The sequence below is a fragment of the Pteropus medius genome, unplaced genomic scaffold (genome assembly GCF_902729225.1).
Source record: "Pteropus medius unplaced genomic scaffold, Ma_sr-lr_union100, whole genome shotgun sequence".
In the NCBI taxonomy this organism is placed as follows: domain Eukaryota; kingdom Metazoa; phylum Chordata; class Mammalia; order Chiroptera; family Pteropodidae; genus Pteropus; species Pteropus medius.
This window is the reverse complement of record NW_024349797.1, coordinates 14,628,298-14,644,902: the sequence shown is the minus strand read 5'-3', so window position 1 is coordinate 14,644,902 and position 16,605 is coordinate 14,628,298. Positions and strand designations below refer to the sequence as shown.

Sequence of the window (16,605 nt, the reverse complement as noted above, 5' to 3'; positions counted from 1 at the left end):
TTTTTTTTTTTTTTTTTTTTTTTTTTGCCAGCTGATCATCTCGAGGTTATATTTGTAAGTGTGAGAGCCTTTTATGGAGGAAATACTTTATGCAACAGTTGCGGACTAAAAATAGCAATGGACATTTTTATAACAAAATAATATCACTTCTATATGTATACCATTTTAGAGGATTTTTTTAATGAAGTATTTCGAAAGCTTGTTTTTCACATTTGTAATCAAATCGGTGAGCTCAGGAATAGAAATGTACATAGCTCTAAATATTTAAATGTTAAGAATTGTCTTTAATTAGTTTTGCCATCCTTATATATGCTTTCTTTTATTCCTGTACTATAATATTTATAGAACTGTGTGGCAATGCAGAAGTAGCAGCTTTTTATACATTTTTTCTTTGCAAGGGTTAATAAAGAAGGTTCTAACTCTAGAATGATCCCTTTTTAGTATCAAAAATATGAAAATTCCTCCCTTTTAGAAAATTATCAAAATAACAATGAAAATTAAAAAACAAAACCCAGTAATTGATAAAAGAATAACAGTGAATCATCCTTTACCATAAGCAAAATTATACATATTTCTTCTTCAAAACAGAGCATCATTTTTAATTACCATGGGATTATAATGCGTTTTCAAGTATCTTTAAAATAATGATTTACTTGGTGTTTATTTTTTGTGTTAGACCATAGAAGAGTATTTCTCAAAGAGAACCATTTTTGCCTTTTATTTAAGTATCTTGGACCATCGGTAGGAAAAAAAGGGTGTTTATAAAATGGAATTCTGTGCATTCGAATATAATTGACTGATCCTTGAAGTGAACTTCTGTCTGTGTGCTTTTGATTACTGTTATTCACATTACTAGCAATTAATCAAAAGTGAATTGTGTTTTATGAACTTGCAATTGTGATAGCTACCCCTCTGCTTCCATCACAGTTCTCACTCTCCTACATAACGCCCACTAGAAATATGGTGCTCTTTACATTGGAGATTAGCTGTCTGCTTTTAAATGTGAAAGCACACCACTTAAATGTTTTCTTGATAGACAAGGAACAAGCATGAAATTTTTTTAATTGAAAAGATCTGTTCCATGACTGTATAGAATTCATTTTCACGTGTTTTATTCTTTAATCACTGGCCATCTGTCATCTCATGAGTCTCAAATGATACAACTGTCCTCTCAAGCAGAACTTAAGTTTGCCTACCTATTTCACTGATAAAAAGGTACTTATGTAGCTTAATTCTTCTTCTTATAAAATTCTTCTTTCAAATAGTCATTTGGAATGAAGAATTACAAGAATATTTAGGCCATTCTACTATAATTATAGTTGTAAATCAAAATTTTTTTGGAAAAATGAAAATGTATCTTTGTACTAACATATTCATATAAAATAGTTTCACTTTGACTTTTAAATGGCAGAATATATTATTTCCAAACTGAAAATTTAATACCTTTCTCAAGGATGTAGCGTATAAGATCTGATTATATATCTTTTGGTAGATATTTATGTGGCATTCATTTTCTGAATACGCAAAATCTTAAACTCTAGGTGAGAATCGGAAAAATTTAGAGGCTGGCTGACATTCTTAGTAGACTGTTTTGTATTTCTCAATCTGGTCCCCATACTCTTGAAAGATTACTAAAAATTATATCAAATTAGTTTCAGGCAGAACTGGAGACGAGGATGAAAGAAAATTGAATAGTTGTTCCCTACCATTCCTGGCCTTTGACGCCCAGCGCCACGAAGGGAGCGGGGAGTGCCACACCCTCCCCTTCAGGATCTAAGATCAAGGAAGTCTATTGCCAGTCTTAATATAGAATAAACCGGAGTCGTTTCCAAAGATTTAGTAGGCTCGCCGATGGCAGGGACCAGGTGTGCTTCACTCACTGCTCTGTGTGTAGCACAGTGCCTGTCCTGTGGAGAAGCTCTGGAGTGATTTGCTGAAAAGATGCCTCCCAAGTACATGTCCACGAACCTCACCTGTAACTTCAGTTGTGGTGAAGTTCTGTATTTAATTATATCCACATTTTAATTTCATCGCAAATTCAGAATTAAGCATTGTATGATAGAAATTTTTTTTAACTTTTCAGTTTTTGCTTTTCTTTCCTCCCACTTTACTTATTTTTAACTTTTGAATGGAAGGCTTAGAAGATTTTTCCTCTTTGTATCAATGAAGCGTTCTGTGATGTCTTTTATTTCAGTTAGAATTATATTAAAACAAATGATGTTGCAGAGCTAGGGAATGCTTTAACGAACATTAAAGGCATGACAGTTTTTTGCAAGGATGTCTAAAGACAATATAATCAGGTTCATTTGCTGCGGATACTAGCTTCATGTTCTGATAAGAATGATTTGTGCATTAGTACCGTTAGCATTTATTCAGGATGTAATAAGTTTAAAAAGTAGTACAGTAAAACCTTAGTGATTGAGAAGCCTTGGTAGATGAATAGTTCAAAATAATAATGTTTTCTGAATAATTGAGGTATAGTATCCATAAGCATCAAAAAATGTGTAAGTATTAACTGTTTTGGAGAAAATAGTTCCAAAATGTAGTGTATATGTCTTCTTTGATAGGCTCTACTGGATCTTACATAATTTTTATTTCTGACTTTATTCGATGGACAAATATTTATCAAAGCACCTACTACGTGACTGTGCCGGGCCCTCGGGATCGAGTCCTGACTGAGCTGGGCACACAGTCCTCACCGTGATGGAATTATAGTCCAATGGGGATGAAGACGGTGGACTAACTATGCAGAGGTGATAAGTGCCAGGAAGGAAGAGTGAATAATGCTAGAAGAAAGTTAAGAAGTCCTGACTTCAGTCTGGTGACACTGTTAGGTGGTATCTCTGAATGAGGAGCAGGTGCACATGGCCAGCTTGGAAGGGAAAGGTTGATGGAGGATGTCAGAGTTCTGGAAAGGCATAGACAAAGGCTCTGACATCAGACAGGGCATGGTGCTGTCGACAAACTGTCGCACATTACCCTGTAAAATTGAAACAGCACAAACAAGTACAACGCAGAGAGCACCGGGACACTGATGTCCAGCTCCCAGAACCCCCAACAGACCCTCTCTGTGCCTGGACCAGTATCAGTATGCAGATAATTTACATAAACGGCATCGCCAAGTCCCATGACATTTCAGTGAGAGACTAATTTAAGGGTTTGTGTCTTGCAGAATTTATTGTTCACTGATGAAAATGACAATTTGGAAATTAAAGTCATTGATTTCGGGTTTGCACGCCTAAAGCCGCCCGATAACCAGCCTCTCAAGACGCCGTGCTTCACTCTTCATTATGCTGCGCCTGAGCTCTTGAACCACAATGGCTACGACGAGTCCTGCGACCTCTGGAGCCTGGGCGTCATTTTGGTGAGTTCATTTGTCATTAAACCTCGTCAAAGTTGGTTTCTTTTCTGTACAACCAAGTGTAGGCCTGACAGGACACTAATTCCCCTTTTTAAAATTTACCTTGGTAAAAAGGCAGGAATTTTGATTTTTGTTCATTTTGAAATATTCGAGGCAGCTACGTTTTATGTAAATAAAAGAGTTATATAGTTTTTTAAAAATAATCAGTAGTCTATTTTCAAAAGATGCATATTAGATATAATGTGAAAATAGCAAAGTGACTTAATCGGAAAACATTAAAAAATATATTCTTTGAGGTTTTCAAATGGGAAAATGTGATTAAAGAATATCATTCAGGATAAATTAACAAACCAATGGATAAAATTAGAAATATTTATAGTAACTTACAGTAATCATGGTAAGCGTACTTTTCACAAACTGTCCGTGGCTCCCATGATCAGAAGAGAATATTAAAGCTTGAAATCTTGGCATGTCTTTTCTCAATATAGCATGACTTTTTCTGCATATAATTTGTAATGCATAATCTTAGGGAGAAATTTTCAGACAATACAGAAGGATAGAAGGAACAGAGTGAAATCACGCGTAATCTCATCATGTAGAGATGGTGCCATGCAAGCTCTTACTCTCCCTCTAAGGCCCCTGCCCCCACCATGTTTCACATGCTTTATGTCTTTCCACAGCTTTTTCTGTCTACATCCATTTATATTGGGGGTTTTTAACAAGTGAGATTATATTATACATGTAGTTCGAATCTCCAAACTGTTTAACCATTTCTTTACTAATGAGCAGTTAGCATTTTCCAGTTTTTCACTAATTATAAACTATACAAATGAATATTTTTTTATATATGTGCTCACATGTGTCTCTTAGGGACCGCATGTGTATTTCTTTAGATTAGATTTCTAGGAGGAGGGTATATACATCTTTATTTTGACATATTAGATATAATGTGAAAATTTGCCTAGATTTCTTTCGTGAAGGTTTATCAGATCATATTCTCATGAACTGTATATAAATACACTGAATACTATCAATTTCAATGTTAAATTATTTCTTACTTCTGTTAGTATTTACATGCATTTCTTTGATGAATATTCAGTCTAAGCATCTTTTCAGGTATTTGGACATTTGTATTTTTTCTTTTACAAATTGCTGTTTATGCGCTTTGCCCACTTTCCTATGGGGAAATTTTTCTTATTAAATGTTAAAGCTCTGTTGAGGATTTTAATCCTTTGTCTGCCGTTAATATTGGAAATGTTTTTTCTGGTTTGTCATTCGTTTGAACACTTTATTTATCCCATGAACACATGGGATTTTAATTTTATTTTTAGAAGGATTTAAATAGTAAACTTTTTATTTCTATGTAGTAAGATATGTCAGTCTGTTCCTTTATTGTACCTGGCTTTGATGTCAGATTGTCACTCTACCCTTACCCCAACCCAAGATAAAAACATTCTCCTACATTTTCCTCTAGAATTTTATTTTCGTACTTTAATCTGCATTCCATCTGGGATTTATTTTCATGTCAGTTTGCTTTCCCCAGTGGCTGGCCAGGTGTCTCTGCAGGATGGGTCCTCTTTAAGCTTTATATAGTTTTCATTTCAGTAATTTTAAGTCATCTTTTATCATTTTTAAACTAAAATTACATATTTATGAATAAGATTTTTAAAATAAAAATGAACAACTAACTTGTATAGCTTTGTGGGTTTTAAGGACTTAAACTGATTACATTTTCATTAGTAGCACTCTTCCTAAAAAATGTCTAGATAAAAAAGAGCCTTTCAATTTAATAATATTATAAGATTACTCCCTGTAAAAGAGCCCTCACTTTAAATATAGGCCATTTATAACCATCATGCTTTTTAAGATTTAGAAGAGTCTTCTTAGACATGCCAGCGGCGTTTCAGAATTTCCGAATGCTGTACCTATGGAAATGACTTTGTGTAATGGCGTGGACAGTAGCTGTGCTTCTCTCTAGATCTGTCAGGTTTTTAAGAGAAACAGAAAAAAGAACAAGTTAAATGATTCCACAGGAGTACCATCACAATCTCCAGACTGTATGAAGACCTACGGGGCTAACGGCCCAGTTTCTTCAGCAAATAAATTGTAAGAAAAAATAGTGCGGGAATCTGTAGATTAAAAGACAATGTTTGTATCTCACTTGAACTCTGATTCAAAGAAATTCTCATTTCAATTCTATTTATTAAATTCAAACTAAATCTAAGTCACACAGATAGAATTATAGTATACAAGGTATATAACACAAATGGGGAAATTTGAATATTTATTGGGTATTGAATGATAGAAAGGAATTACTGCTAATTTTTTTAGATGTGTTAATGAGGTTATGGTTGTGGTTTTTAAAAGCCCTTGCCTTTTAGAGATACATAATGAAATACAGATGAAAGATAAATTTAACACCTGCATTAAACTATCAGAAAGAGTGCTTTGCAAACATTTCCACATAATCGAATGAGTATCTCCAGAGAATCTAGATACAAAACTTGAATTATCCCATAGCAAACACGGAATTTACATGGAGTCTCCTGATTTGCCTTAGAAATCTATGGCCCCTTTGCATGTTGTATTCAATAAACGTGAATGTGGATATTATAATATGAAAATAATTTATGTTAACCCCACAGAATAAAACAAATACTTCAGGAAGATGTATCACATCGTATCATGGGGCTTTGATTACAACCCAGTCTACCTCATGGTTGTGTAATCTCCATCAGAAGCACACAGGACTTTAATTAAATTTGAGCTTATACACTGTCTTAGTCTGCCCAGGCTGCCATGACAAAATACTACAGACTGGGTGGTCTCAACAACAGAAATCTATTTTCTCACAGTTCCAGAGGCTAGGAAGTCCAGTATCAAGGTCCAGCATGGTCAGTGTCTGTCTGCTGAGGGCTTTCTCCTTGGATTGATTACAAACAGCCACCAGCTTGTCATGTCTTCGTATGGCCTTACCTCAGTGCATGTGCTGAGAGAGAGTGAGCAAGCTCTCTGGTGTCTCTTTTTGTAAGGACACTAATCCTGTTCAATCAGAGCCCCACCCTTATGACCACGTTTAATTTAAATAATCTCCATGAGGACCCTGTCTCCACATACAGTCACACGAGGGCTGGGTCTTCATCGTGTGAATTTTGGAAGCACACAGACATTCAGTCCATAACACACTGTTTAGAAAATGTAATAGGATTATATGATACTCTGTGATTATATGTGACACACCTATGGGGTGATACATAATTTCACTTAAAACATATTTCTTCCAAGCGTTTGTTATTCAGGAGACCTTATTTTTCACTTTTTTCCTAAAATTTTATTTTGAAAATTTTAGACCTAGAGAAAACTTGAGAGAATAATAACTGTGAATAAACATCTAAGATTTTACCACATTTGCTTTTTTTTCCTAATTCTCTCTTGTGGGCACACACATGTGTATATGTATGTATGTATATATGTGTACATACACATACATATGTAGATATAATACATATATGTGGACACAGAGAGAGATATAATCATGGAGTGTCATATACATCTTTATGGATATAGATGCTTTTTTGCCAAACCATTTGCAATCAATTTGTAGACACATAATTATTATTAACAGAAGTTGATTCCTGGATAGTCAGCTAAATTTGTAAAATCTTGGAGTTGAGAGGAGCCTAAAGTTTGTTTAATTCTATGTCTTCCAGAGAAGGAATCTTTTCTATAAAGTCCCTGATCACCAGCTTTCTTTAAATACCTCCAGTGATAGAGAATTCGTTTTTCCACCCAAAAGCCTGTTGCATGATTACACATCAGAAAGCAAGAAAACCGTACTTGTAAAGGTTACTTATATTTAGCCACGTATGTATGTGTTAGGAAGTGGGGTAGGATTAAGACGCAGAGCAGATTTGGGGAGACTCTGGCATAGCTACTAATCATATACAGACCAAACGACTCAGCAGATCCATCCTCAGACATATACCCAACAGAAATGTATGTTGTTACGTGCTAAACGACATAGACACGAAGGCATATAGCAGCATGTTTCAAAATGTTCCACACTGGAAATAAGTCAGATATTCATCAGCAACAGAAAAATATTCTAGTCTGGGTTCCCCAGAAAGCAGAACACGAAGCTAAAGTGTATGTTTTATCAGGTCCCTAAGGAGCAAAATCCCAGAGAAACAGCAAGGAGAGAGGGAGAGCAGAGGGCGCACTGCTGGGTGCCACCTGTTATCAAGTGCAGCTGGTCACTTGATAACAGGTGGCACCCAGCAGTGCGTTCATGGAACCAGAGCCTCTAACTGAGGAGACCCTAAGTCTGCAGAGACAGAAACATGAATTCTGTAAGTGGGCCATGCACCTGCAGAATCTGCTTATGGAGACCCAGCACCAGTACGTCGGCCATTGGTTACAAACAAAAGAAAGAAGTCCTAAATACAATTTCTAAAAAGTCCTTAACCATAGTTAATGTCCTAGGCAAAGGATGTTTGGAATTAGATACAAATTCTGAAGGTAAAACCCCTCCCTTTTTTATTCTTCTTGTTCTGAATATAGTTATAAACATCATTTAAAATCTTCATGTCATAATAAGCCATTCCTCTTTTTTATTTTAATTAAATTTATTGGGGGTGACATTGGTTAATAGAACTAGATAGGTTTCAAGTGTACAATTCAATAATACATCATTCGCGTATATTGCGTTGTGTGTTCACCTCCCAGAGTCAGAGCTCCTCTTTATTTACAAGTCTTCGAAGTGTGTTGGTTGTTTCAGTGATAGAAGTCACGTACTCTTTTTAAACCCAGTAATGCTAATTGTCCTATTTGGTAAATTATGCCGCTGAAACATGCAATCAAAACATCCTGTTTGCTTCTTTTCCCCTCTCGGTAGTATACAATGTTGTCAGGGCAGGTTCCATTCCAGTCTCATGACAGAAGTTTGACGTGTACCAGCGCGGTGGAAATCATGAAGAAAATTAAAAAGGGAGATTTCTCCTTTGAAGGAGAAGCCTGGAAGAATGTATCCCAAGAGGCTAAAGATTTGATCCAAGGTAAGAATCCGAAGAAATTTGGCAATTTATGTGATGTGTAGTGATTGAAGTAGAATCATGCCCATTACACATATATTTGTTACTTAAGGAACCCACCTGGGTTTTAAAAGGGTTCCTGGCTACTCTGTTGAGCCTCCTTTTCTTCTTATTGGAACATTCCCCTCAGTAATCTTGTCACCACGTGAATTAGCACTTAGATCCACCAGCATCCCAGTCTTATGCCCTATAATTTGTTACTCTCCTTCCCCCCAAATACGTGCCTGCTCCCGCCTCCCTCCTTAGCACTGCCAAGAAGCCAGGTCACCAAACAGGAAGCCAGGCACCATCCTAGCTCCCTGCCTTCCTTGCTTTCTATAGCCAGCCACTCGGTCCTGCAGGTTCAGCATCCCTCCTAAGCCGTCCCCGACCCCATTCACATGGCTACTGCCTTAGGTTTTGTCATCATTACTCTTCTGAAATCTTACGACATCCTTTCAGCTTGTCTCACTTCCTCTGACTTTACCTGTCTGTAATCGATCAGCCGAGCGCCTTTCCCAGTATCCAAACATAGTAGTGCCTCTCTATTAACATCCTTCGGAGAATCCATTAGTTTCAGTCCCAAATCCGCAGGGGCGCGTTCAGAACCCCGCCCTTCATGACCTGGCCCTGCCTGCTTCTGCTCCGTGTCACCCGCTTGAATTCCTCAGGTGCGCAGAGCTTGTGGTTGCCTCTGTGCCTGACACATGCTCTTCTTAGTCCCCGGGCATCGAGCCCGCTTCTGCTCATCCCCCAGAATCCCTCTTCTGGAAGCCTCCCAGGGCGCCCACACTCCCTAGGCTGAGCCCATCCCCTGGGCGCGCCAACACACTGTGCACGTGGATTTTGCTATTGCCCTTGTCCCCTGTGGTGTAATAGCTTGGGTGTTGTCTGTGCATCTCCTCATAGCTTCTCTTTGAGTGTCCGTCTCCATTTCTGTAGTGCCCTACTGCACTCCCTGGCTCGTAGGAGGCGTTTGTACGTGGACAAAGTGAGTCTAGGTACTCTGTCTTCATTTGCAGTTTACGCAGTCACCAGTGGGAGTCATTGTTCCAACTGATTGAGAAATCAGGCTACAGCCTCCTAGAAAAAGGCTGTAGTGGCCTTTATCGTTAGCATCCAGTATGCACTAGGGGATTGAAATGGATATGAAAAGGTGATTACTTTGTAGAAAGTTGAAGCCTTACAGAAACCATATAGAAATCATGTCATGTGAACATAATTGAGAAATTATGCCTGCGGTTGATTTTAAACTATGTTTGAAACAACAGATCATAAAATAAAAATATTTATTCCCACAGGACTTCTCACCGTTGATCCAAATAAAAGGCTTAAAATGTCTGGCTTGAGATACAATGAATGGCTTCAAGATGGCAGCCAGCTGTCCTCAAACCCTCTGATGACTCCCGACATTCTAGGATCTTCAGGAGCTGCTGTGCACACCTGTGTGAAAGCGACCTTCCATGTAAGGCCGTGGCTCTGCAAGCACAGGGCCGTTGGAAGGGGACTCATGTTCTCACTCTGTAACCTCAGAGATACTCTTAGTGACACATTTATAAGCAGAACGTGCATGGGGGACCAGAGTCACTGTTAACCCACGATATAGTCTTTTGACATGTAGAATGAGCTTGTGAGATGAGGCAGTAGTCTGATATTTGAACAGTTGAAGATTTTCTGTAGGGAATGAAAACAATGTGCATAACATTAGAAGTTTGCTCTCAAGTTAAATGATTTTTTTAAAACCTATAAATAACATTAGGAACTAAAGCATATGTAAACATCTGTTCATTCAACAGCCATTTTGTGCTTAATATATTCCAGAGATTGTGAGGGATCAGAAGTACATTACTCGGCATTAATTATAGATTGTATATTTGTAAGGCTGAGACTACATAGCAGTAACTGAAGATTCTGCACATTTGTGCTGAGCAGATACAAATGCACTAAGATAACTGTCTGAGGAGCTAGATGATTTAGGGAGAAGTAAAGTTACCTCTGAAGGGATTATCTTAAGAAAGAAGTGATAATGTTTCCTCTTCAGCTGCAGAAATGGATTAAAAAATTAATGAACTAGGATATGGTGAGGTGTGAAGAGATTAACTGCAAGAATTTGTAGCAGATGATCCAAATCTTCTCAATGACACATGATACAAGGTTGTCAGGGGCAACCACAGCGATGCCTGAGCCTGAGTCTAAGTAAAGACAGGCTGCTGTGAGAAGAGGGCCAGCCTGGGGTGTGCAAGGCGAATCCTCTCAGTGCATATTCAGTGGCCAAGAGACACCCGAATTCCATTGGCTCGGATATGGAGAACAGGGACCCATAATGGATAAATCTCTGTTTTTCTGGGGACTCTGTGGTCAGAATTTTAAATCTCAGACACAGAACTAGTAAAAGCAACAGCGGGGACGAAGAGGGGGTGAGACTGCTGATAGTCTTCAGCAATGCCCCATCAGTCGGTCAGTGTTTCTTTGAGATGTAGGATTAACTTCTTCAGAAGATGTGTTAGAATCATGCCTCCTGGACAGCCTAGCTGGTTTGATTAAACAGAGCCCTCCGAAATCCTTCCCCGTGAACTTCTGTGTCCCGCCGAGAGGTTTGAATATAATAATGATTTTTAGGGCTTTGTTCCCAAAACAACTTGGAGCTATGGTTGCTGACCGAAAGTCGTCTTCTGCTCTGAGTCATAGCTGCCAAGAAAAAGTCAACGCTTCTGCCTTCACCAGGTCCCCTTGTCTCTCTCCTAGGCCTTTAACAAATACAAGAGAGAGGGGTTTTGCCTTCAGAACGTCGATAAGGCCCCTCTGGCCAAGAGAAGGAAAATGAAGAAGACCAGCACCAGCACGGAGACGCGCAGCAGCTCCAGCGAGAGTTCCCACTCTTCCTCCTCTCACTCTCACGGCAAAACGACCCCTACAAAGACACTGCAGCCGAGCCACCCTGCTGACGGCAGCAACCCAGAGACGCTCTTCCAGTTCTCGGACTGAACCGCACGGGAACGGTAGGGCCACACCTGGCGAGTCACTGCACCCTCGGGCCCGTCCGCGTATGCCCGAGGCCATGTCGTGTGCTTTTTTTTTAAGAACGTGTCCCGTGGGTCTCATTGGAATCTGCCTCCTAGGGAATTTTTTCAGGAAAACCCAATTGGTTATCCTTGTCCAAAAGCACTGGGCAAAGAATGTTACTGTGAACAAAGCACACGTTACACTGTTCGGCGACCTAGCGTGAAGCCAGCGGGACTGTTCGCGAAAGAGCAGGATTAGGGTCTGGATGGATTTGAACTGCTTACCAAGTAAGTCACAGGTGTTTCCGACGTCTGCCGACGAGTTGCTCCTACTGTGATGATGACACCTTTGCTCCGCCTTGTGGATAATGTGGGTTTTAAAGAGATTTGCACCCTTTGAACAGTGATTTATCAGAGGGAAATGTCTGTTTTCAAAAAGATTATGTAATGAATTTTATGTGTGGCATATACTTCTTGAGAGAAGATTTTAACTTATTGTTTTTATTTTATGGTTTCATGTGATGATAACCTGCTATTGTTAATCTTTTCCTTAAAAGTGAAAGAAAAGATATAAGAACTTACGGGCCCAGGCTCTCTGTCTGGGAGCCCTCTGAGATGCATGCTAAGCTACATGTGTTTTTAATTTTGCACTGCTCTTTCCTGGCAATTTGTTTTAATGGTTATTGCAAAACATCAAGGTACATGTCTCTGTTTTAAGTAATATTGCACTTTATAAAGGAATATGAATAAAGCAAACTATTTTATAAAGTGCACTGTTTAAAGCATATATGTACTGTATTTTTGCCATTTTTTTTCCATTATCTACTTTAAATTTGTCCTCACATCCCCCATTCTACTTTGTTTGCAACAAGTCGGATGGGCTATGTGGTGTAACATCATCTTAGCCACTTAGGCATGATGTGAGGAAAACCGAAAGGGAAATTCTATTAAACACTGTGCTTCATCTTCGTACACTGTGTGTGCTACAGAGAGGCCTTCCCTCCTGTAGTCAGGTATTATGTACATAATAGCTTAGAATCATGACTATGACTTGTTTTGAAATTTTACTGTTAAGTTTTAAATCCAAGAGGCATATTTTATAAACTTATGCAGAGCACTTTTATTGCTCAAAAGTTCTGAATTCATACAGAAAATAAGTGCTATGCGATGAAGACATTTCACTGAAAGACTGCTGCATTTTAAAATATGATTAATTCATTCCCTATGCAAAAAAAGAAGCTATAGGATTTGTATGTTATATTTTCTTTTAAAGCCATCACATGAAATGTCAGGACTGAGAAAAATGATCTTTGCTATGTTTACAGGAATCATGCTTAAAAAGATAATGCCCAACATGTTTGTTTTATAGTTCTTGTTAATGTCAACCTCTGGCGCATTAGTTTGGAATTTGGGCATGATATTTATTTATTCCTTTCTCGAGATAATAGCAGCATTAATTTCAACCAGTTATGAATACTAAAAATATTGCACTCTATGTAATAGTAGTATATTTATTACTAAATCAATGTATATATTAATAGCACAGGCAACAAAAATGGCAAATATTAAAGTATTTTCAAAATACTGTATTATCCTGTTCACATTTTTGTCCACAGTGGTTGTTGGAAATAACTTTTTTATACTTTTCAGTGGCCCAAATGGCTGTATGATTCTCATTGAGTCGGTTGTGCTCCTGGCTTTCAGTCCTTCCTGGTAATGGTGGGAAGGCTTACGTGAAGTATTACCAAACTATAGCTGATTCACAAAATGAGATTCCATCGGGCATAGAGTTCTAATAATTAAGAAAATGTCCATTTGTATCTATAGTTATGTTGAATATATTTGGAAATGTGTAACTTAGCTCTTCAAGTCATTTTTAAAACTGTGCATCCTAGTTGTATAGACTGAAAAGACGTCATTGCTAATGGAAAATGATCCAGAAAAGCAGTCAGTACACCCTAATGATTGATGATGTAATTGACTCATTGCGAATACTGAAAATCGATGGGTTTCATTTTAATATATTTTCTTTGCCTTCTCTTCCGGAGGACTTGACAGAAAATGAAATGGGTAAAATGTCAGGCAGATGAAGAGAAAGGAAGGAGAAGTCTGATCTATCAGTCGATGAGCCTCCCTGAATAATCTAGAATGGGCTTTTAAGAAGAGCTCAAAAGACACTCAGAGCAGTGCCGTCTTGTCAAGCATCTTCATCTTCACCCCACCAGAAAAGATAGCATTTGATGCTAAGTTTGCCTCGGTTCATTTGTATGCAGGCTATTAGTGTATAGTGAAACGCACTTTAAAATTCACAAAGTTTTCATTTAGTCACATCAATAAAACTAAAAAGGACTTCATATGAAAACGTTAAATGAAAAGACTCTTGGTATTAGGAGTAAAATAGAAGTAGATCTAAGAAAAAACTTATGTGTGAATTCTCTATACCAATTTCAGGGAGAGAACCAACTCAGCCCTGCCTTTCTTCCCTTACTGATTTTATTGTATGTAGTTTTTCATGCCGTCGTAAATCTTGACTCATATATTTTATAACCATATATGGCTAATTGAGAGGCAAGATTAAGAAAAAGAAGGTAATAGAGGGAAGAAATTTTTAAAAACCAATTTCTTCTAATTATTGTGCCAGATCTTATGGCCTAGTGAGTTAAATTAGCTATTTTGAAATTCATTAATTCTTCCAAACCGCCATAAAATAATAAATTGCTAAATCATTAGAACAGAAAATCAAATCTCCTGAGTTAATTTCAACATGCTTGTTTGTCTTGAAGTTGCAGATTCATTTACCCATGAAAAACTGCCTTTTAATTTTTTATATGACTGCTGATATCTTTAATAACCATGTAAATGGCTACATTTTAAATGTAAGGTAAGTTATTTTTAAAGAGCCTATTACGATAACAGTGACTTTTTTAAAAAAATAAGACTTCCTTTTGCATGTCATTTTATTTTTTAAATACGTTCTCAAATACTTTACAAAAGTATACAATTTACTGTTTATTTGTTCACCTTGACCCCATTTCAAACACCAGTTACTGGCATATTTATTAAAATCACAGTACTTCAAAATGGTGAAAATTTCTAAATTATTGGTCTATATGTGCCTTAGATCATTTGATTATTTTGGGTGTTTATATTATCAGACTTTTAATATTCCTTAAAATCTAAGTGAAAAAGCTTAATTATGATATGCCACTGACACTATATCAAAATAATTGTCTCATAGATGAATTATTGTAACATAATGAAATATCTTAGATGACTTGGCCCCTCAAATGTTACCCCAATTTCTGGCCTTTACTTAACTTATTTCCCCCACATGCCTTTCCATCTTCATCTGATACCTTTCTTTGGCACTAACATGAATGTTGCAGGCTCTGATGCAATTCAGAACGTTAGTCAAAGAATGGAAAGGTAAACATTAAGATAACAGAGCAAGTGTACATCAAATAAATATTTTAAGTATAATCTACCCAAAGAAAATTGCTGCCAGAGCAACATAAAGGTTTTATTCCGTCTTGTTAAGTAACTTCACTCCAATTTGTGACATTCCTTAAAATATTTTCCTTAAGAGGAGGTATTTAAATTTTGTCTATATGAGGAAAAAAATGTATTTTCAAAGGAACAATTTTCATCTTAAGAACATTTGGTTAGTCTCATTTCCGTCCTCATCTTTGGCATTTCTTACTTTTGGGCTTTCAAGATCTTTTTTCTGAGTCTTTTTCTTTGTGTGCCCAGCTCTATTATGTGATTAAGTAATTAAAGCTTTTGTTCCCCAGGGCTGTTGTCCACCTTTTAGTTCATGAATTTGTGCCAATATTTTATATTCTGCTACTATTAGACTGAAAGGACTAAGAAACTAAAGTGGCTCCCAAATATATATTTCTTAGCTTCTTCATAGGAGTGCAAAAGAGGTGCTGCTGCTTGCCAGCCATTTCCTTTCTATTATTACTTGTGACCACATGGGAAAAAGGTTGATAGTTTATATTTAGAAAGAGACTTGGATTAAAAGACAAGATTCTTGGTAGTTATTCATCAGGCTTAATCTTCCTGTGATTTTTCTGCCAGGATAGGTGGAAGGCCGTTTTGTAATATTTTTCTTGTTAGAGCACTTGCCTAGGTTATCATGAGTTGAATACTTCAGCTAGGTTGAGTTAATATTTAATACAGCAATTTTTCTCCACAGCACAGGAAACTGGGGTGACGCTTTGCATTATGTTGTTCGCATTAGTCTTTTCCATTACATGACATTTTTAATTTGTACAGTTTTATAAAATTTGTCTCTTCACCAAAAAAAAAAAAAAAATCCAGTTTCCTTCTCGTTCCTTCCCATGTTGAGCAGTTTCTTTTATCTTGTTATTTATGATTTAAAGTCCTCCTGTAATTAAAAAAAAAAAAGAAGAAGAAGAAAGAAAACAGAACAAAAAACAATCATGACTTAGAGAAGGAAATTCAATTGTGTGAACAGAATACTGTAGATTTATTTTCTGGCATTTCTGCTTGTTAGGTGGATTGGAAAGTCATTGTTTCCTTTGTTTTCTGTTTTAGAATCCAGTAAGGTCAAGGAACTTGACATTCTTAACTGTAGTTTTATTTTTAACTTTATGAGAGGTTGGTCATGTAAACTGTGCACTATTTATTTTGTTGGAATGGATATGTGATAATTCTCTTCACTAAAGACCTGTTGCTGTGGTAGACATTTGATTATTTTAGGTGGGATAGTGCCATCTTATTTGTTCAAATTATAAATACTGGTAAAAGGGAAATTAAATGTGTAATATAATTCTCATTCTTTTGATGACTCTAAAAGGAAATATATAGGTGCTGCATTACATATATAAAGTTGATGCTTTAGTAATACAATTTTGAAAAATATCCCTAGAAACTTTACTGGCATGAATTTTTCAAAAGAAGACGAGAAAACCACGTGTACACATACTTCGAGGACTTTTTAAAAGACTGGCATTTTAATGTACAGCTGGTATACTTCTATCTAAAATGGTATCTGCATCCTGAGGTGTGGAGCTGAAAACGTTTTGGAAATAATCTAAGCTGCAGTAACCTATGTCACTATGTAAATTCTTCCACAGCTTTATGTAGAGAAGAGTTTGTCTCACTAGAAAGTCAATGGGAGGTGAAAAAGTCTAATAAGTAGAAAGTC

General features: G+C 37.0%; 1 protein-coding gene across 1 annotated transcript in view; it reads left to right on the top strand.

Moving 5' to 3' along the window:
• Positions 1 to 16,311, top strand: part of RPS6KA5 (ribosomal protein S6 kinase A5) — a 143,864-nt gene extending 127,553 nt beyond the window's left edge. The window contains exons 15-18 of the mRNA XM_039884352.1: positions 3,173 to 3,364; positions 8,256 to 8,415; positions 9,732 to 9,895; positions 11,176 to 16,311. Coding sequence (XP_039740286.1) covers positions 3,173 to 3,364; positions 8,256 to 8,415; positions 9,732 to 9,895; positions 11,176 to 11,415 — 756 coding nt within the window. The 3' untranslated portion in view covers positions 11,416 to 16,311. The remainder of the gene's footprint in view (positions 1 to 3,172; positions 3,365 to 8,255; positions 8,416 to 9,731; positions 9,896 to 11,175) is intronic.
• Positions 16,312 to 16,605: the final 294 nt, after the last annotated feature.